Raw genomic sequence first — 23223 nt, 5'->3', positions numbered from 1 at the left:
AGGAACATTGAAACCTAGATTAGGAAAGCACATAAAATAAAGTAGAAAATGGATTGATTGTAACGTTCTTTCAGAATGTCAGAAGAAAAGTGCAAAGGGAATAACACATGAGGGGCAAAAGCAACTAAAGCACGAGGTCTTCAAGAGAGTATTGAACAGCGGGGAAATTGTCCGCGTCAAAAATGTGACCATCAAATCAGAGAAACATGAGTTGATGACATTGGAACAAAACAGAGTTGCGCTTTCGGCCTACTGTGACAAGCGGTTTTACCTTAACCCAATAAACTCCCTACCATTTGGACATAAAAATATTAGAGAATTTGCATTTCACAATGTTATATTAAATGATTGGGATTGGGAGTCAGAAAACGAAAGCGACTTGGATTCAATTTCACAACCAACCCCGGAAAATGTGATATCTGAAAATAATAGTTTTTCTCCCCCCGATCCAGTATTCAATCAGCCCGATTATTCAGAAAGTGAGCTTGATCAAGATATTGTTGACTGGAATGAACCCTACGCAATTTCCCTTTTCTAGAATTGGAAGCAGTTGAAAGCGAAGCAAGCAATAATAGTGATATGTCTGATTTATCTTCAAGTAATAGTCTTATAATAGAACCAACACCAAAACGCAGACGTCTAGTTTTATACAATTCAAGCAGTGAAGATAACTGATAACTTACATTTAGCTGTAATTGAAGTGCATGGATAAACTATAAAAGCATTCATATAAACTAAATACAAATTAATGTAAAAATTGAAACTTTATTATAAAAAGAAGACAAATAAAAGGTTTCTCTAACGCCGTTTTATCGGGATTCCACGACGACTAAGAATAATTTCCATGGGGGAATGACTTTTAACATGGTTAGTCAAACCATTTTGCTGGGTAAAAACTTTGAAACAAATTTTACACCTTAAAACAGGGTTTTGGATAATTAGAGGGGGTGCAGTAACTGCTGAATTTTCACACTGGTGGTATCGTGTGTCAATTAAACGCCAAATTTTCTGATTGCAGTTTTCACATTGATATCTAAAATTGTCTTCAAAATGAGTAAAAAGATCTTTAGAATTTAAAAATTTGGAGCGACACAGAAAGCAGTCCAACAAGCAACGTTTTCGCCTTGGTGGCATTTGGAATTCGTATTCTGGTATTGGGTGTGTAGGTTCTGTATAACTGTGGGTAAAATGTTGAAATGGGCCCAGACCAAAACAAGATTAAAGTACCCTGGCGCAGACATATGACGAATTCACTTCCAAAGCAAAAGCGGTGGTAGTTAAAATGGCTTCAAGCCCAAAGCGGCAAACCAGTCACGCAAGTGGAGGGAAAATGGTTTCCTAAGATTAGTTTCATGCATGGCAGGGGAAATAAGGAGAAAGAATTTCAAAGTGTCCCACCCTGTAGTTTGCCCAGGAAGACACTTGTGTCTCCCCCCCCGTAGTGTTCACGGGAAGACACTTATGTCCCCCCCGTAGTTTGCCCAGAAAGACACATCACTACTATCAAGTTCTCATTTTTTTAAATCAAAATTTCAAATTATTGCTGATAGAAAACTTTACAAATCCTTGAAGCAGATTTGAAAGTGATTCAAACAAAAAAAGGTACTAAAGCTTGAGAACAAAAACAGTTTTAAAAAGAAATTCAGTCCCGTTTGTGTTTCTGTTTTATATGATACGAGGAGGCTGAGTAATTTTGCGTTCGCACATACCCTGCATACCCACAAGTTTGGCTGAATTGTCGACCAGGAAGAGATAGAAAACTTTCCCACAGATAGAAAATAAGAGATAGAAGTTTCTCACATATTGATCAACAATAATTGAAGTATGAATTGAAAAATGCTTCTAACTCAAATCAAATATTAAATTGAATAATGCCGCGTTAGTGGGTCGCTGAGACTTGTCATTATTAAAACTACGGGACAAGACAAAAAATCAAATAAAAACAACAGGCATTTACATACAAAACTCACTGTCCATTTTTTTGAAGAAAAAAACTTAATACTAACAAATTCAAAAAGGGTTTCAAATCAACCCTATTTTCTAAAAGCTAGGTTGTTTTTCGTTATAAAAACGTGACACCAATTTTTGCTGAGACTCGGTAATAAGCAGACAAAAAAAACAAAAAGGACGAAGTTACAAAAAAATCGTTTATATCTTCTCGAAAAAAAATAACTCAATGAAATCCATTAGATATCAAATAAAATCCCTAAACAGGTTTATTTTCAATCGTATTACTAAAGAATACATTGAGACTTGTCGGTTTTGAGAGTATATAGTACGTCTACAGTTATAAACGACAAATTCAGACGAAAAACAAAAATTTCAATGAATTTTGCAATCAAATGGCGTCGAAACCATGAAAACCATAATCCAAAATTTATAATCATCAAAAATGTCATATGTTCAATTGTCTCTTTTTTCAACACCAATGAATTTATACAAAGCTTGTATTTATTGAGAGTAGGCATAAAGTAGGCAAAAAAACAGCGAAACGTGAAATTCTTTTACTAATTGAATATTTTTTTAAACAGTTGATTTCAAAGTCATGAAAACTTTTGTCAATCAACTATAATCATTAGAAAAGGTTCCTTCGTTCATCCATAGGAAGACGTTAAGAACTGGATTTAGCCGGCATTTGTCTAACGGCTACAAAAGGAACTACAAGTAACGACCAAAAAACAAAAAACAATCCAGTAAATTCTCTTAGAAGACAGAGTTGAAGCAGTTAAAACAATAATCTATTCCCCGGAAAACCAATGTTCTCAAATATGTTTCCTTTAAAATGCCCAGAAAATGACACCTGAGCTGTCAATAACGTGACAAGAGCGTAAAAAGAAACTGATTGTTGGGAAAATGTTTAAAAAAGATTAAATTTTGTGCAAAAACTTGTAGTACCAAACAAAAAAACGCTCATTTAAAACATAAAATCACAGTAAATTTTAATCGATTAGAAACCCGACGTGATCTCTATTTGTTGATTTTAAGCTAGAGGTTGACCGAAAAAAATAGATGAAAGTTGCAAAGCTCATTAAACCATTGTTCATTTTAAGTGTATGAAATTTTAATTTCAAATTTAAAACAACCATGAGCTTTCAATTAAAAAGCAAAATAGGTTTCCCTGAAATTCAAAACGACCATAAATTTTCAACTAACTACTAAAAAACAAAATAGGTTTCCTCGAATTTTCCTAGGATAAGATAATCAGTATCAATTGCATCAAAATTAAAACACGGGCAACTGCATCTTCTTCGGAACCCAACAGTGAGTTATGTGACCGCCGATCAATTAGACAGTTTAAAAAGTTTTTGAAAAAACGAAAAAAACGGAGAAGTTTAAAAATAGATTTATGTTAACATCTTTTTGAAAACTATTAACTTCAAGTTCATCAAAAAACTAGATAGAAACTGATATCAATGAATAAGGTTGTTATTTTTCAAAAAAGGCATTGGTATCTGTCATTAACCAGAATATGTAGTACATCCACAAAAAGAACAATCATGAAGACAAAAATCAAAAACTAAAACATTTTGTTGCAAACAAACTGGTATTGAAGGCGTAAAACAAAAAGCATTCAACAAAATATTTTTGATCTGTTTCTTTAACACCAGTTGTGCCTTTCAAAAGTGTCGTTCTTTAACACGAAAAAATCGATGTGCAAGTTGTAGTTAAAGACACCGGATAAAAAATAGACAAAAACAGACATTTTCGATTTTTTAAAAATACACAGCTTTATATATCTTCTAAAACATTTGTTTCCAAAGTCACCAAATAACTCTTCCAGAGCAAGCCGCAAGGACCTGCAATTATGCAGTGTTTCTCGTTTGACTATACAAAGAACGACAAACACAGACAAAAATCAAAAAACAGTTTACATTTAACAAAAAACGGTTATCGAGGCCGTTGAAACAAAAAGCGATGCACCAAAAAATGCCATGTGTTTTTTTTTTGTATTTTTTGAGAGTAGATAACAAGTAGGCAAAAAAATCTTTTTACTTTTTAAAACAATTGACTTCAACTCGAAGGAAAATTTTATCAATCAATCATAATCAGTAGTTAGGTTCCTTTGTGTATTCATAGGAAGACGCTAAGAACTTCAATTATAAAGAATTTGTCTAACGACTACAAAAAAAACTACAAGTAACCACCAAAAACCAAAAAACAATCCAGTAAATTCTCTTAATAGACAGTGTTGAAGCAGTTAAAACAATATTCTGTTCTCCGGAAAAACAATGTGCTTAAATGTGCCCTCCTTAAAAATTCTCAGAGTATTTTAAATTTTGTTTGAAAACTTGTAGTATCAACGCAGAAAAACGATTGCTTAAGACATAAAATCACAGTATATATTAAATTCTAATCAATTAGAAACCCTATGTGATCTTTATTTGCTGACTTTAAATTAAAGATTGACAAAAAAGAAAGTTGCAAAGCTCAATAAACCATTGTTCATTTTAAAAATATGGAATTCTAAATGTCAAAACGACCATAAGGCTACAACTGAAAAGCGAAATAGATTTCCCGGAAATTCGCTAGGATAAGATAAACTGTGAAAAATAAGACATGGTCAACTGTATTCTCATCGGAACCCAAGAGTGAGATATGTGACCACTGAATAATGAGACCGGGTAAAAATTTTTAAAAAAAAAAAACAAACAAAATTGGAGAAGTTTTAAAAGACATTACTCATGATAATTTTTCGAAATTTAATAATCTCAAAGGCATCAGAGATCTAGATAGCAACTGATATCAATGAAAATGTTTGCTATTTCATAATAAAAGGCATTGGAACTTGCCATTAATCAGAATATGTCATACATTCAAAAAAAGAACGATAAAGATAATAATCGAAAACTAAAACCTTATTTTGCAAAAAAACTGTTTTTGAAGGCGTAAAACAAAAAGCATCGCACTAAAAAACTTAGGTTTGTCATTTTTTTACACCAAGTGTACTTTCTATTGTGCTTGTTTCAAAACCAATAAATCGATATGCAAGTTGTAAATAAGGAGACTAGATAAAATGTAGACAAAAACAGACGAAATCAAATTTAAAACACTATATCTTTAAATATCTTCTCAAACATTCGATTCGAAAGTCAGCAACTCAGCAAATAGATCTTCCAGAGCAAGACAATATGACCTGCAATTATGCAGTGTTTCTCGTTTGACCACACAAAGAACGACATACAAAGACGAAAATCAAAAAATGATTTACTCTCTTGAAAAAAAAAAACGGTTATCGAGGCCGTTAAAACAATAAGCGATGAACCAAAGAGTGCCATATGTTAAATTGTTTCTTTCCTCAAAACCATTAACTTTATACACAGCCTGTAGTTAATGAGAGTATGTAGCAAGTAGGCAACAAAACAACGAAATATGAATCTAAAATAAAAATCTGTATAATTTTTTTTGAAACGATTGCTTTCAAAGTCATGAAAACCTTTATTAATCAACCATAATCACTAACGAGATTCCTTTATCTGTTCATAGAAAGACAATAGGGACTGCAGTTATACAGAATTTATCTAACAACTACAAAAAGAACTACAAATAACGAGCAAAACCAAAAAACACTCCAGAAAACTCTTCTAGAAGACAGAATTGAAGCAATTAAAAGAAAATTCTATTCCCCAAAAAACCAATGTGTTTAAGTGTGCCCTCCTTAAAAAGGCCCAAAAAATGACACCCAAACTTTCAATAATGTGACAAGAGCGTTAAAAGAACCTGAATTATGGAAAAATATTAAAAAAAAATTAATTTTTATGCAAAAACCTGTAGTATCAAAGCAGCAAAATGATTACTTAAGACGTAAAATCACACTAAGTATCAAATTTAAATTGATTAGAAACCCGATAAGGTCTGTGGTTGCTGACTTTAAGCTAGAGGTTGACCGAAAATGAGGAGAAAATAGCAAAGCTCAATAAACCATTGTTCATTTTAAAAATAGGAAACTTTCAGCCAAAACAATCATAAATTTTCAATTAAAAAGCAAAATACGTTTTGATTTTAATTTTTTTCCGTAATTAACGTTGAAAAGGGGCCAACAGCGAACATCTTTTAAAAAATTGTCGACTGATCATAATCAGTTTTTTGGACTTTTAGAAACAACGATTGAATTAAAATTAGCTTGTTTTTTGCCGTTGATCTATTAGGAACACAATAATGTTTCAAAAATTATGGATATGGATTATATGACAAAAAATTCAATATATCAAACACAAATGGTTCATTTTGCTTACTTAAAAGTTGTATTAGCGAACAACCGGCATATATTTAAATCAGTTACACTCTCGAAGGTTCCACAATTAAAACTAGACTGTTTCTGAGTCAACAAAAACTAGGTCAGCAGTTTTCAGGTGTAATGAGGCTGTAAATTTAAATAAAATGGACCACAAAAGCCTATTTTGAGCCGTTTTTGATGGAAAAAAGGCTGAGACTTAACAAAAATTGAACCGAACATTTGAAAAACACTCTTGTTTTTAGAGGTTAAACGAACAACTCCTTACCTGGCAAATTTAACATATATTTATTTTGGCGGCCGAAAGTATTAATTCAAAAACCAAACTGAATAGCGCTTCAAGGTCATTTCAAGCATTAAAGCCAGAATAGCATGACAAGCGAAACTTAATGCTACATTCTGTCGAAGCCAAACGGATTTTTTCAATTTGTTCAACATTTATATTTAGTAAGTATTATTAGTACACAACCGTCATGCATGAAGTTAAACTTCAACTCAAACTCGAACTATGTTTTTATTGCCACATCTTCAAGTGTTCACAATTACGCAAATTTAGCTCAAACGGAGCAAACGATACCCAAATTGGTAAGCCAGATTCGATGACTTTTATGATTTTCCTACCAATGCAGAAAGTGCGGGGCACCATATACGGTATCCCGAACCCCAATCTTATTGTCTTCAGAGAAACTAACGAGATAGTAATCTACAACCAATCAGAGATGCAATTTTGACATGTACGGCAGTATAAGTAGAGCTTGAAAAACTACCAAAAGTCAGTTGAATTTTGTTAACTTTGTCTTATTAAACTCAACAAATATTTGATTGTTTCGATTTGAATTATTTTGTTATTCTGAGAGAAACAAGTATGTTAAACAGCGAAGCCCAGCAATTAGTTATCAGGAGTAATTGAGCAACAAGTAATGCAACAGTAATCTACACTATAACGGATAATACTGTTAACAAAAGTTAACTGCAAAAACACAATATCCGGACGGATTTGAAACCACTAAAACGAACTGGGCGGTGTAAAGTTCTCCTTGACATTGATGGGAGAGCAGCCGTTACATTTGGTCCGCCGACCCGGACAGTGGAAGGCAAACTGCTGTCCAATCTGATGAAGAGAGTGCCGAAGGCACCCCAAAGAAAATCGAACGAATCAACAGCGCAACGCCAGTGAGGCTGAGCGAAAGGAGCGAGTGCAATTCACAAAACACTTAACTAAAACACTAAACGGAACAAGCAAAGCAAACAGCAATCAAGCAATTCGAGCACAACCATTGGAGAGGAGCTTCAATCAACAGCTCAAAGTTACCACAAGAAATTCCAAGATTTAGTGGAGGAAGTTAACACTAAAACAGGTCGACCCAACAAACTAAAGGTACTCTACCAACAAACTGTTCGCCTTCTAGAGGAAAAATACCCAAGAAACTGCAGCGTCAAAACAAGCTTGTGCCCTATCAAGCTAATTTTGTTGAAGAACATCCGAAAGAAGTAAGAAAGTGCAAAGCAAATTTTTACTATCATTGGCTTGCATATATAAGCAAAGGCACGCAACCAGCAATGAATGCAGAGCAAAGAAACATAACTCAAGCAGTGAACGACAGCTAGAGCAATAACAACTACACAACGGAAAACCCAGTTGCTCAAACACTGCAAAATGGTGCAATAGCAAGTGGCCAAGAGACGGATATTATTTCGGAAACATCTTCAGCAAAGCAAAGGCGCGAGGAAAGGATGAATAAATTCGATGTTGAATTCGAAACCAAGGTGCGACTAGAACAGGCACGGTTTGAGCGGAGGAGGCTAGAACTTGAAATGCAAATGAAGGAACTGGAAACTAAGCACCAATTACCTGAGGAAGAGCGCGAGCTAGAGCTCAAAGTGAAGAGAACAACATTAGACAACGATGATGCTCGTTCCCAATCAACTGGTGCTCGAGACATATCACCCTTCAACTGGACCCCAAAAAAACAGATGTCTCAGACTGGGCCAGAAGCAACGACAACCTTCTAACACCAGAACGATCAACAGCTCGCTTCGAAGTTACCCCTGAAGTGAACAGATATAGTCACTTCTCAAGATATCTCAGTTCACGAGACCGATCCTCAAGTGTTGAAGACAGAGACGTTTCCCCTTGAGCTGATCTACGATACAATACTGGCTATTCAGGTAATAGTAACCTACCTAAGCTGAAGTTGAACAACTTTGACGGAAATTTTTTCGAATGGCCGAAGTGTTCTAGAATGTTCATTGCTATAGTGGATCAACGACCAATACCAGACTCAGAGAAGATGAGCCATCTGAAGACTCTACTGATAGGCAACGCAAGGTCAGGAGTCTCTGGAATGGGCTAGTCTGGACAGTTCTATGGTGCTGCATGGAGCATTCTGGAGAGGAAGTTTGGAAGGCTTCATGTGATCATTGATGCACAGCTGGAGAGTCTTCGCAAAGCAAGTCAGATGAAAACTCACGACTCAGCAAATCAGATCAGTTTCTCAGTTATTGTTTCGAACTTTGTGAATGTTCTCAGAGGGTACAAGCAGATTGGTGATCTGCAATCGCGCTCGACACTGTATATGGCAGTAGATAATTTACCCCAAGTTCTCAAAGAGAAGTGGTGGTTCTAAGTTGATGATAAAGATGAAGATTGGCCTGATCTGATTATGTTTGAAAAATGGCTATCCAGAATACCGTTCGTGCACGAAGGGTTTTCAGCTTTCAAGGGAGAGCAAAGAAAAAGACCGGAGAGGCATAAATAGAGACAAACGGTTCTCGAAAACATCGAACTTCATTGCAAGTTCGAACGTGAAAGAAATAAAGCAATTGCAAAGTGATCACTGTCCGCTAGCTGATGGCACTCATAAAATATTGAACCGTCGGCTATTCAATAACATGAGTGTGAATGAGTGAGCAGCACTGATGAAGCAACGCTTAGGTTACGGCTGTCTAGGCAAAATGACATGCAATCAAAGATTGTAAAGTCAACGCGTGCGGTATCAATGGATGCATCAAGAAGAACAACCGATCGCTACACTCAAAAAACCAAATGAATGAGGGCAATCACGCAGCCAACGTAAGCGCAGCAGCAGTCAATCAAAATAACGAAGTTACAAGCTTTCTCCTGATAGTTCCTGTCTCAATACAGAGCGGTGGCAACAGGCTGAACACATATGCTTTCCTCGATAGTGGATCAACGATATCATTCATTGATCAAAGTTTGCAAGAGAACTTACGATCCCAAGGCCCCGATGTGTTGCTCAACATAGCTGGCATATAGCGAACAAAAGACCTGAAGACAGAAAACGTTCCTCTAAAAATAATGGGACTGCATACAAAGGTGCATTCAATCGAAGCGTTTGCACACCCGTCAATATCCTTGGGAAACACAAACTGCAACTACAGCAAGCTGAGGCAAAGCTTCAACCACTTGAGTGTTCTGCCCAACAAAAGCTTCAACTTGATGGAAGTTGGCATCATCCTTGTTCAAGATGCTTATGAGCTAAAACGCCCAAGATATGAACACAAAGTGAACCTTTCGCCGTTCTAACAGAGCTAGGATGGGTAGTCAGTGGACCCATGGCGGGCAAAAGAAGACAAAAATTTTGTCATTTCGCCTTCACTGAAGATGTGAAAGTATCTGAGAATATCCAAACCTGGTGGGACATAGAAACCTATGCTTCCAAAATCAACGTCGTGTGCCAGTCAAAGAAGGAACTGCAGGCACAGAAGATGCTAGAGAGTACGAGGAAGTTCATAGGCGAGCGGTACGTACTGGGAATGCTGTGGAGTGAACCCGAGCCAAACCTACCGAACAACTACAGCTCAGCCTTGGGTCAGCTTTACTCACTGGAGCGAAGATTCCAAATGGACACAAACCTGAAAAGTTTGTAACAACAGTCAATAGATACAGATGTAGATAAAAGATTCGCAAAGATATTGGACGAGTCCGAAGTGAAAGGGACTTTCGGGAAAGAATGGTATTTGGCACACCATTCAGGGCTAAACCCGAACAAGCCTGGCTAAGTAAGACGTGTTTGCAATACTGCCTCAAAGTGCAAGGAAGTATGCTTAAATGATAAGCTACTAGCAGGACCTGATCTGCTACACGGTTTTATTGGAACAATCCTTAGATTTTGTGAAGGACCAAAAGCCCTAACAGCTAATATCTAATCGATGTTTCTACAAATGCACGTTCCCGAACAGGATAGAAGTTGCTTGAGGTTCATATGGCGTCCAAGAACAAATGAACCTGTTCATATATACGAATACAAGCGTCATGTATTTGGAGCTAAAAAGTTCTCCAACTTGTGCAATTTATGCTCTCAAGCGATAGGGACTGGAAAACGAAAGAGAGTAGCCAATTGTAGAAAAGGCAATACAAAACAACTTCTTAATGGACGATTTCATCAAATCATTAAAAACCTCAAAGAAGCAATTGATGTCTTCAATCAACTACATCCTCTTTTCTCACGACAAGGATTTGAGCTGAAGAAGTGGATAAGCAATAACGATGCAGTTACCGAGGCAATCCCAGGAGACTTGCAGTCAATCAGCATTACGAAGCAAGTCGAAATGGAACCTAATACGGAGGGATCCTCAGTACTAGGACTACAATGGACCGTTATTAATGACAGTCTTCAAGTATGCAGAGGTAAAAACAACGAAGTTGAAGCACTTATAACCCAGAGGAAGATTTTGTCATTGGTTTCTTCAATATTCGACCCGATTGGATTTTTTGCTCCGTTCAGTGTTCTGATGAGACGACTTCTGAAAGGCATCTGGACTAAGAATGGGCAACATTGGGACAACGAAATGGCGCCTGGTCACGAAGCAGAAATCCTGAGATGGAAACAACAACTTCCAATAGTGACTGAAACAAGCATCGATAGAAGGTACTTCAACAGATTGAAGGCTAAAACCGAACTTAATGTGTTTTTTGACGCATAAGAAGACACGTTGTGTGCAGTGGCCTATCTACGTTCGCAACCAAAAGAATACCCAGCTGACTTAGCATTTGTCATTGGAAAATGCAGAGTGGCACCGATGAGGCATCTTTCAATAACGCGATTGTAATTGCAAGTGGCAGTCGTGGCAGTGAGGCTGAAAGAACAGATAGTCAAGTAACATGAAATGAAGATAGACAGTTGCAGTTTTTGGTCAGACTCAACTACAGTATTGCAGTGGCCAACTAAGTCTTTGTGGCCAATCGAATGGATGAGATACTGGATACAACTGGTGGTTCACAGTGGAAACATGTGGTTGGTATCAACAACCCAGCGGCATTGGCACCAGAGCAATCAACACTGAGGAACTCAAGAGAAATGAGTGCCTCACTGGGCCGGCCTGGTTGAAGTGACCAGAAAGTGAATGGCCAGAGAAAGTGAACCTAATCTTTGCATCGGGTGAAGAGAATATACCCTCATCAGTCTTCATGATACAGGCTGAAGAAAAGAAAGCTGTTATCCAATGAGAACGATTCAGTAACTTCAACAGACTAGTAAATACAGTGGCATACGTACAGCGAGCATTGAACAAACACAAACCAGCAACACTCGTAGTCAGCATTGAGGAAAGAGAAAAATCAAAGGCAACTATCTTCAAACTACTACAGCAAGAACAGTTTGGTGAAGAGATGAAATCTCTCGAAGCTGAAAAGGAAACTCCAAAAAGCAGCAAAACTCTACAATTCTCCCCCTTTTTAGATGAGGAAGGACTTATTTGAGCTAAAGGCAGAATAGCCAAAAGTCAATTGGACTTTAATGCAAAACATCCAATTTTGCTACATTGGAAACATCATGCGGTTGAATTATTCTTGCAAAATGAGCACTAGGACAGTCAACAAGAAGGCACTGAGCATGTAAAAAACATTGTTCAGCAGAAAATGTGGATCCTAGGCATACGAAACGACTTAAGAACAAGTGTGTTACCTGCAGAAAAGGCAGAGCACGGAAGACAGCACCAGCTATGGCAGATCTACCCGAAGAGCGGTTATATGCTTCAACAGCCTTTACAAATGTTGGAGTTGACTACTTTGGCCCTCTCATTGTGAAGATTGGGCGAAGAAACGAAAAACGATGGTGTTGTCTCTTTACTTCTCTAACTATGAGAGCGGTGCATATAGAAGTGGTACCCAAGTTGGACGTAGATAGTACTCACAATTCAATAATGAGATTTATTGCTCGAAGAGGCAAAGCAAGTACAATTATCAGCGACAAAGGGACAAACAGGCTGAAACAGAGTTTGCAGAGTACGTTGCGGCATGGAACAAAGAAGGGATCGAAGAACCTCTAATTCAACGAGGAATAAGATGGAAGTTCAACCCATCCGCAGCATCTCACTTTGGAGGAGTATGGGAACGGATGGTGAGAAGTTGCAAGAAAGCAATGTATGCAGTGTTGGGGATCAGATCAGTCACCGAGGACGTTCTCTCGGCTACGATGTGTATTGTAGAGCAGACATTGAACGCAAGACCGTTGAATCCAGTCAGTTAAGACGTTAATGACTTAGAAGCATTGACCCCCAATAACTTCCTGCTTGGCAACAGGAACGTTTGCTTACCCTACCTACCGTGCGCAGCAGAATTTGTTGATCATCGAAAGCTCTTACGACAAACTCAAGCCTATGCAAATCTCATATGTGACAGATTTCGTAAAGAATATCTGCCAACTCTGAACAACCAGCAGAAATGACAATCTACGGCGAACGAAACTCTTAAGGAAGGCAATCTCGTTTGGTTAATCGGACAAAGCGATAAGCGTGGATATTATAAATTAGGTCGAGTTACACAGACCATCGATGGGTCCGACGGTGTGATTCGATCAGCGATAGTTCGAACGAAAGATGCAGTTAACAAGAGACCAGTAGTGAAGCTCGCCCCAGTACTACCTGAGAGAGATGTTTTCCCGATGAAAAACAGAGCCGACGATGTGGCGGCTGAACATTTTAATTCAACAACCAAACTGAATAGCGCTTCAAGGCCATTTCAAGCATTAGAGCCAGAATAGCATGAAAAGCGAAATTTAATGCTACATTCTATCGAAGCCAAACGGATTTGTTCATTTTGTTCAACATTTATATTTAGTAAGTATTATTAGTACACAACCGTCATGCATGAAGTTAAACTTCAACTCAAACTCGAATTATGTTTTTATTGCCACATATTCAAGTGTTCACGATCACGCAAATTTAGCTCAAACGGAGCAAAAGATACCCAAATTGGTAAGCCAGATTCCAATAATTTTACGATTTTCCTATTAATTCAGAGAGTGCGGGGTACCGTATACGGTATCCCAAAACCCAACCTCAGTGTAATCATAGAATCTTACGACATAGTAATCTACAACCAATAAGGGATGCAATTTTTTCATGTACGGCAGTATAAATAGAACTTGAAAAGTTACCAAAAATCAGTTGAAATTCGTTAATTTTGTCATATCAAACTGACATACACTGCGTGTTGAAACACATTCTCTTGAGCCATAAATTACTTGATATCGTGTCTTGTTTCGGTAGATCATATTTGTGATTTAACGGTTTCAAATTTACTTTGACTTGTGAAAAGAGAATTAACTTTGATATTCTCAAATCTTTCTTTCTGAGGAACGAAGTTCCTAAGTAAGAGAAACTCTGTGCAAAACATAAATTCAGTTTCTCTGACTGGTTTTAACGAAGCCTTGCATAGTTTGATATTGGTGGTTGAAGCCAATTGAGAAAGAAACAGTTGATTATTGATTTATCGGAGTATTCAAAATTGAGTTATACTCTGATCTCCCTTTTATGAAGCAGACTCGCTAGGAAGTTGAATTATTGCATAACTATGGCCAAGTTATAGGGCTACAACTTGTTGGAATTAAATTTCATAAATTCGATTTATAACTTGAGTTATTAACAAAAACTCAACAAATATTTGATTGTTTCGATTTGAATTATTTTGTTATTCTGAGAGAAACAAGTATGTTAAACAGCGAAGCCCAGCAATTAGTTATCAGGAGTAATTGAGCAACAAGTAATGCAACAGTAATCTACAGTATAACGGATAATACTGTTAACAAAAGTTAACTGCAAAAACACAATATCCGGACAGATTTGAAACAACAGAAACGAACTGGGCGGTGGAAAGTTTTCCTTGACATTGATAGGACAGCAGCCGTTACATTTATCAAAAAGGGCAAAAGATTGCATAATATAAGGAAAATGTGAACAGAAACACCGAAAATTAGTTAGATGTTTAAAAAACTTCAAACCTCGATAACTGTGTGAAAAGAGAAATTCAAGAAATTTTTAGCTATATTCTTTACCAAATTCAGTGAAATTGCTGTCAACAATTTTGACAAACTTTATCAAAATTGACAAATTTTCTTCAAAAATAAAAAGAAAGTGAACAAAACAACGGATTTCGGTCTACTATTCAAAAACTTTTAAACCATTATAACTCTACGCTGGACAGGCTTTCTAATGATACAACTCAAAACCCTCTACGATGAATATATCAATCAGCGAAAACTGTCTGAACAAAAAAACCCGTTCGAATATATAGTTCCTCACCCACTAAAATTGGCCGGAACAAAGATGTAAAATCAGATCAAAATACCTTTAAGAGAAGCCATAATTGAAAAAAACTTTTACACCACTAAAATTAAATAATGACGAAAACACAAAATGAACATAGATTAACACGTTTTAATACTTGTACTGTGTACCCCTAGTCCAGAAGACCGAAAAAGGCACAATAATTTATAAAATTTTGGTGGTATGTTGTCGGAGTTGTCGGTATGTTCGGTTTGACACCTAATCAAAAATTTCTGTAAAATTAAGTATTTTCATACTATATTCAAAGTTATGGTTCCGTCTTTTGCAGAAATTTCAAACTTACTTCTAGGAGAAATTTTTTTAAAAAGATTGTGCATATTTAATGAATTTTTGACCTGAGCTCGTTGAAAAAACTAGTTGCCAAATTTTGAAATGTATCAAACAGGTTGCATATTTATGGGGATTCAGATCATTAGTTCAGAGAACTTTGATGTGATTATAAGAAAACAAGTACCTAAGGTCGTCTTCTTCTGGTTTAAAACCGAACATGCCGATGATTTCTACGACTGAAACCGAAAACGGCGATCATACCTAGAAAAGCATACGAAAAAACGTCAGGGGTTTCAGCTTTTCTTTCTAATTTATATTGAACACTTTTGGGAGAAGGGCGCAAATACATTGTGAAACACATTTAGATTTAACTTCCTGAAGCCTTAACTTCCTTAGATTTAACTCCTTAATTTGATTTTTTTTTACTCAAAATGAAACTTTGCTCGTGCTTCAATGCATTAAAAGTACAAACCGAAAGCTTTAATTTTTGTTATTGAAAACAAGCGCGCAAAAAGCGGCCAACAGAGCAATCTGTTGTTTCGACAACACTATTCTCAATGCGATTAATTATCACTGTTATGTAAGGAGAATATGTTTCAGCATGAAAAACTGGTTCTATACAACATTCCAGCAGAAACTATGGTCTAAACTTATCGACACCCTTCTACGCTGCCTTGGACAAGAACCCAAGTAAATAGTAAATATTTATCTGTTTGAAGCAATCAAAACTTGCTGAACAATTAGGTGTCGTCATCGGTCGATGTTAAATACCGTGTAAAAGTATCTCATCAAGTATAGGTCATAATCTTCCGGGGTTGGGCGGCAAGGGTTATTGATAGCTACTAACAGTCTGAATTTCAATTTTGCGTCTTTCCAAATATTTGATTAGAAACTCAACAATGGAGGGAAACTTTTCCTGTAAAATTTTTAAGGTTAGCCCCAATCTACACCAAGTTGGACCAATCGATCGAAAAGCTGGAATATTTCACCAAAAACAGCTGGAAATGGGAAGTTGACAACTTAGTCGAGATGGAGCATCTTTTGAACAAGTTCCAGAGCTGTGGTGAAAGTTGCGCCCACTGGACAAAGGAGTGGAATGTGTCCATGAGAGGAATAGATTGGTACAAATATATTGAGAACTACTGTCTCGGGCTGAAACAATTCGCAATGAACGAGGATTTGGCGCGAATGAACGGAGCGCGAGTCACAATGAGAAAGTAAGTTAGCTGCAATTAAGGTATTCTGAATCAAGTAAGTTACTTCCCGTCACTTAATTTAGGTTTTCAAATTTTGAAGTTTTTTAGATCAAAGATTTTCCGATATAGCAAAAAACATAAAAATGCCAGAAGACTTCAAAATCGAAAAAATATATATATATTAAACAAAAGGAGCTAAAAGGAAAAAGAAAACAAAAGTAATTTCTTCCTTTTCTCTTTGACAGCCTAAAATAAATTTTTAAAAATGAAGTATTTTTTAGTTGTTCTCCGAGGTTTTATTTGTTAAAACTGAATCCAATTGAATAAGTCTCATACTCGAAAACGATGGAAAAAAATTCTTCTAGAGAACAAATATAAAAAACGGAATTGAAATACTTCTTTCATCAACTTGCTGGCTTTATTGACTTCTTGAAGAAAATATTTTTTAAGCAACTTAAAAGCTCTAACCTGTGGAGAATTTAAATGATTAGAAGTATTATTTGTCTAGTTTAACTTTTCCTATTTAGGAGACAGATAAATCAAAATTAAAATAACTTTAATTATTTATTTTTTGTTCCGACCCACTTTAGTGTGGGGATGAACTATATACTTAAATGGGTTTTTTTTTGTTCAGTCAAATTTGGCCGATCGATATAATCATCGCAAAGATTTGTGAGTAGTATCATTAGGAATCTTGTCCAGCGTAGAATATTGGTCTAAAAAAATATTATTTTATTTTCGTTTTTCACAACGAGTAATCGAGGTTTAAAATTTTGTGAATAGTAGAATATATTCCGTTGTTTTTATACACATTTCTCTTTTTTTAACTAAATTTTAGTCAGTTTTTGTCAAAGTATGTTAAAATTCAGTATGTTAACAGTAGTGTTATTGATTTTAACATTATAATTGGAGGAAGGTTACTGAAATGTTCCATTAGATTTTCTTTTACCTGAATTTTTTGCTTAAAATTCTCAAAATTCAGAGTTTTTCCGTTAAAAATGGGATCAAATATGCTTTTTTAGCCCACTTTCTTTATAATTGCTGGAAGTAGACACCCTAAGACTGAAACTCAACTCCTTGTAAGCTCATAAAGAGAGTTAGATGTACTCTGGCTTCAGGAGTCTTCTGAAAATATAAATTTGTCACTTTTGCGAATTTCAACCCGATAATTGAACAAAATGCATGATTTCTTGTATACTGAAAAACTTTGTTTCAAACTAAATCTATTTTGAATTTAATTGAACAATTGTGTGCTTTTAAAGACCTGCAGCAAAGTCAAGTCTGATCTTAATCTGACCGTGGATCCTTACGTTAAAAAAACTCTCAGTTTAAAGGGGCGTGATCTTTTTTTCTTCAAAACTTTTCCACCCTTATAGTTTTTTGTATAAAGTAACGATAAGATTGTCAAATCAGGGCTCTAATATAGACAGATACTAACTTTAAAAAATGAGGCCCAACGACCATATTTTTTGGTCTCAGAGTTCTCTCCTTGATTTTAGGGTTCAGAGCAATTGTTTTCAGAAAGTTTTCTGGAGTTTCTATGCTTTGTTTTCATTTGTTATGGTTTTTGTAGTCCAATGACTCAGTCTCTCTAATAAAAGATTCAATTTTCCAAGTGGTTTCTTTAATAAGTGTAATTTAACCAGGTCAAGGCTCTCAGCTGTTATCTAATGTCTATTATGACTTTGAATTCAATTGTTTTAAGAAAACGCTGATGAAATTTTGAACCTTGCATTTTAATATCTGATTTAATTGAACTTCTGACGTAGTGTCAGTAAAAACAGGCGGAATATTAATTCTTGTGAGTCGGAAATAAACGTCTACAACACGTTTTTTAACTAGTGGTTTCTTTGTTTTATACTACGGGTTCTCAAATATTTTTCGTATTTTTGAGCATAATTGGACATTTTTCAAATTCATTTTGTTTCCTTGTCAAAATATCACATCGCTGACATGTCCAATTGGAAAAAATGTAAGTTGGTAAAATAAACAAGGATGAAGAAAGCGTAACTGAATATGTTAATTGTTTTTGTTGAATAGATTGTGCTTTTTGGCTGAGACAAAGCTCTCTAGCGAAAATTAGTTGCTGTTTGTATTTGGCGATAGTTATCACTATTTGTTGTTTTAAGATATATAATTAATTTTGATAGGTCTGAATTGCTTCTTCAGGACGTATGACTGAATCTGTTTAAGGATTTCAATTTATAGGTATATCTTTTAATCACATTCAAATGTAAAAGATTTTTTCAATTGTCTACTTCTTTCCCCAAGTAACTCAACTTCACTGATAAGAAGCACCAACAGCTTTTGTTGATTCAAACAATACTTCTTGGGTTGGTTATATGTTTTGACCGATGGCTTCGACCATTTCATTTCAGAAGAAAATCAAGATTTCTTTACTGTTCAATTTTTCCTTTTGTTGTTGTCTTTTTCTACGTAGTCTTTTCATAAGGAAGACCCGTTGATGTTCAGGTTAGATGCAAGTGATGATTTACTGTTCTTGCAGAAAACATCTGATGATTATAGTGCCTTGATCACTGCGATGTCGCAAAATTGTTTGAAGTTTTCACTTCTGCTTGTATTTGTTATTTTTTGTAGTCTACTGACTTGGTCTCATTAAAAATGGGTCCAAATGGCTTTCTGAGGTGTTACAACTTAATCTCTCTCCTTGTTGAAAACCTATGTCTGTTACGGCTTTTGATGATATTTTTTTTTTTCAAAATCATGCCAAGATTTCTGAGCTTTGCCATTTTTGTAAATCGTTTTTCGGTGCATATGTACCTTAGTCTCTGTTAACATAGGTCAGAACCCATTTCCGGTGAGCTAAAATTTTTTTATAGCTGCTTTAGTTTGAATCAATTGATATTCGGCTTAATTGCTACTGTTTTTACGAGATTTTATAAAAATGTTTGAGATTTTCTAAAAATTGTACATTTTAAAAGAATTTTGGTTTGTTTTCAAATTATAACATGAAAGACAAGTCCCATTGGTTCTAAAATAAATGGCAAAAGAAAATTTTTAATGCTCTCATTGGCCAGTTTTTGGTTTTAACGGCTTCACTGCCATTATGCGCAAATTTTAAGTGAATATTTTACTTTTGCCATTATTTGTCCTTCTTTTTGTAGTCGTGTGAAGTACATTGGATAATGACAGGTCTCAGTTGCTTCGTATGGAGATGTGAAAGAGCAGTTTAATGATTGCAGTTAATACTTAATAATATTGATCATTTCAACAATAATTGTTTTCAAAAACAGATACGTATTTTGATTTTCGCAACCTTTTTGCTCTTTTTTGTCGACCAACTGTTACCCAGTCGCTTTGAAAACATGTTCCAAATTTTTCTAAAGAAGGATAGCATGATTTGTTTTGTTTAGACTTTATCTGATGTGAATTTGATTTTGTGCTGATTTTTTTAATATAGACATCGAGTTTTGGTCGTAATTAGTGCTTATTATTTGATTCTCATTATTGTCATTTCTATTTTTCCTGTTAATAACAAGTTTCATTGGCCGTCTAGCGTGGCATTGGTGTACTCCATTGTTGTTTTTTTGAACGATATGTATGTTTTGGAAAGTTTTCTATCTCTTTATTATTTGGTAACCAATTAAATCGAGAATGTGAGTGAGCGGGGACAGAATATTATGTGCGTACGCGCATTACCGAGCCTCCTTTTTTATATACGTAATTTCATACATATAAATATATATATATATATATATATATATATATATATATATATATATATGTGTATATATATATATATATATATATATATATATATATATAAATCTTTTTGTTTTAGGTTAATGATGATTCACTACTCCACAATAGCTTTGTGCATTGCACTGGGAGCAAAGCTAACTCACATGGGGTACAATTTCTTCTGTCCTCAATCAAAACTTTGACTAAAAATTTGTTTTTGTTAAAAAACATCAATTGGTTGGTTATATTAAGTTATTTGATTGACCACAGATATACAACTCTTTTGAATTTTTGTACTATAACTCAACATTTCCACTAACTGGTTAAAAGTAATTATAATCTTTCATCCCTAAGTATCTGATGTTATCTTTTAGTTCCGCTCGGTTTCTGCCAATAATTATCAACATTTACAATTTAATGAAAGGATATAGGAAGCAATTTATAAACATATCTTCATTTACGTTCGGTGATGGACCACTTGAAAGCAGACAACTCGATAAGGACAGAAAAAAAAGACAAAAAAGAATGCATTATCAGGCTCGAATGTCACAGCAGATTATATAATACTGATCTAAATACTGAGCTTTTGATCTAAATACTCACAATCAACAAATGCAGCTAAACTATTAAGACACCAGAAAAATATTAAGTGCAATAAACAAAAATTATTATCAACAAGTCGGCTTATACGAAGCTGTGCACACCACAGAATTGTCCAAAACACCTCTCAGCCTTTGTCAAGAAAAGTTTTAATTGTTGTCTGAGAAAAGGTTATCAATTAATTATCCAACAAAAGTCTTGAAGCAATTGGTTTGGAATTTGTCTAGTACACTGCTCATGCAACCATTTGTTACCACAAAATTATAGATTTAGGAATAACCCGGGTCGAGGCCGAATGGTTTTCTAGTAAGAACTTGCAAGTTTCTGGCAGAAACTTACAAGGCGATGCATCGCCTTGCAAATTTTTCTTCCAAAAACTTGCAATTTCTTACAAGTTAACCATTTGACTTACAAGTTCCTACAACTTAACCATTCGACTTACAAAGCTCTTACAAGTTAACCATTCGACTTACAAGTTACTTACAAGTTAACCATTCGCACACACACCACACACCACACACACATAGACGCGCGCACACACACACATACACGCACACATACACACGCACACACACACACCCACACACACACAGACACAGACACACACACACACACACACACACTCACACACACACAAGCACATACAAACACATACGCACTAAACCGTAAATAAAACGTTACAAGACATGGGTGTAACAGACGTTTGGAAAAAATAGAATCTGGATAAGTGTGAATTAAATTATAAAAAAGGGTATAAAAATGAAGGGCCACTAAAATATTTTGAGAAAATACTGACATATGAGTTTGCAAATTCAATCAAAATCAATATTTTGGGACAAATTTTGAAAAAGCAATCGTCAATAAGCTAATTGAGATGTTCAGTTTTTTAATGGAATTGCAAAAGGAACTCTCTTGAATTGATAAAATCCAAAAAGTAACCATTTTGTCTACTGAGGTCGAATTGTATTATGTTATCCAAACAGAGCAACTAACTCCCACGCGCTTTCTACGGTAAATGCCTGAATGCTAAATTAAATTAACCAATAAGAGTTGTGCTCGAGCGGAACGAACCTGCAAGAAACTTACAAGTTAGCCATTCGCCTTTCAAGTTTTTACAAGTTAACCATTCGACTTACCAGTTCTTACAAGTTAACCATCTTTTGCAAGAGACTTGCCAAATCTTGCAAGTTAACCATCTTTTGCAAGAAACTTGCGAGTTCGTACAAGTTAACCATTCGGTCTCGACCCGGAAAATTATTTTTACCTATGCAAAGATATCTTCGTTAAAAAACAATAATTAAAGAAAATCATGATGGATCTTTGGAACTGATGCAAGAATTGACAAATTTTGTGTTTCATAACAATACATTGTCGTTATACAAAAAAAAGCAATACGATGAACTTAGTGGTAAAAATCTTGGTAGTTCAATGGAGTAACAGTAAAAAAGAAAATACAAATATCAATTTAGTTACGTGGCTTTAGGAGTTTAAATTTTTTTCAAGCAAAAATTGAAGCCAAAAATGAAAAAATTTCATTATTTGTTTTGAGATTCTGGAACAAGAACCTGAAAAAAATCTCTCTCCAAGAAATGAGAACTTGTTGTTTATCTAAATGATTCCTAGTCGTGAAACGTTTGCTTCGTGAATGTAAACTTCATGCAAGGAAGTGGAGTAGAGCTTTGAAAACCAGAAAAGCCTAATAATAATTATGTTGAGCAAGCTTTAGAATTTTTGAGGTTCTCTTAAAAATATTTTCAATAATTTTCTGGTGGAATTTTAGCTGGTATTAGATCAAAATCTAAGGCACTAGCATGCATCATTCTCAAATCTTATGTTGGATACAAAATGAAACAAAAAGATTAAAATGCGATTTCAGATTATGCTATAAATTCAAAAATTTGTATTTTCCTCTACATATTTTCTCCTTGAGAATTACCACATGCCCCCCTCCCTAATTGAAATAAGCCCATCATTCACAATATAATACACCGTTTTCCCGATTTCAATAAATTTAACAATTTTTTAATGGTAATCAGTATATTTAAATAGATATTTCCTCCATTTTTGATCAAATGATGGACCGAAACAATAATATCGGGCATTTTTTTCAACCAGAGATAAAGTTTGTCTGTTGGAACAATTTCACAGGCTCTTTGATAACGTAATCACCAGTCTAAAAAATCATTAATACATTTATCATGCCCTTAAATGAGAGGAATCAGTGATTATTATCATTCTGTGATGAATCTGTTGATTTCCTTAATCATGTCCAAATATTATAAAATGTTATAAAATCTTGAAATCAGTTGAATTAGAAGGTATTTGCTCGAAAAGATGATTTTATATAAAGGACCCAATTTAAGTCTACTTCGAATGCACGTACATTCTGATATAATACAAGCAAAGTGATAAAAAGACCTGCAATGAATTATAGAAAGGATAATTTACAGGTTTTATTATAATTGGTCGTTTAACACAAATTTGTTGAACATTTTTAGCGCGATTTATGTTAGGCGCAAATTTTCATGCCGTTTACTTCGAAAGAAAGGAAAAATATTTAAAATTCTGCGCTTTCAATGAACCATGTTGAGACACCATTAGCAGACCTTGTAATAAACACTCACTTGCAATAAT

General features: G+C 35.1%; 1 protein-coding gene across 1 annotated transcript in view; it reads left to right on the top strand.

The window, feature by feature from the left end:
• Positions 1-20328, top strand: part of LOC142335315 (fatty acyl-CoA reductase 1-like) — a 97979-nt gene extending 77651 nt beyond the window's left edge. Inside the window, exons 8-10 of the mRNA XM_075383762.1 lie at positions 15692-15781; positions 16024-16308; positions 20090-20328. Coding sequence (XP_075239877.1) covers positions 15692-15781; positions 16024-16308; positions 20090-20192 — 478 coding nt within the window. The 3' untranslated portion in view covers positions 20193-20328. The remainder of the gene's footprint in view (positions 1-15691; positions 15782-16023; positions 16309-20089) is intronic.
• Positions 20329-23223: the final 2895 nt, after the last annotated feature.

The sequence above is a fragment of the Convolutriloba macropyga genome, chromosome 2, assembly GCF_964194025.1.
Source record: "Convolutriloba macropyga chromosome 2, txConMacr16.3, whole genome shotgun sequence".
Taxonomy (NCBI): domain Eukaryota; kingdom Metazoa; phylum Xenacoelomorpha; order Acoela; family Convolutidae; genus Convolutriloba; species Convolutriloba macropyga.
This window is presented reverse-complemented; position numbering and strand designations above follow the sequence as displayed.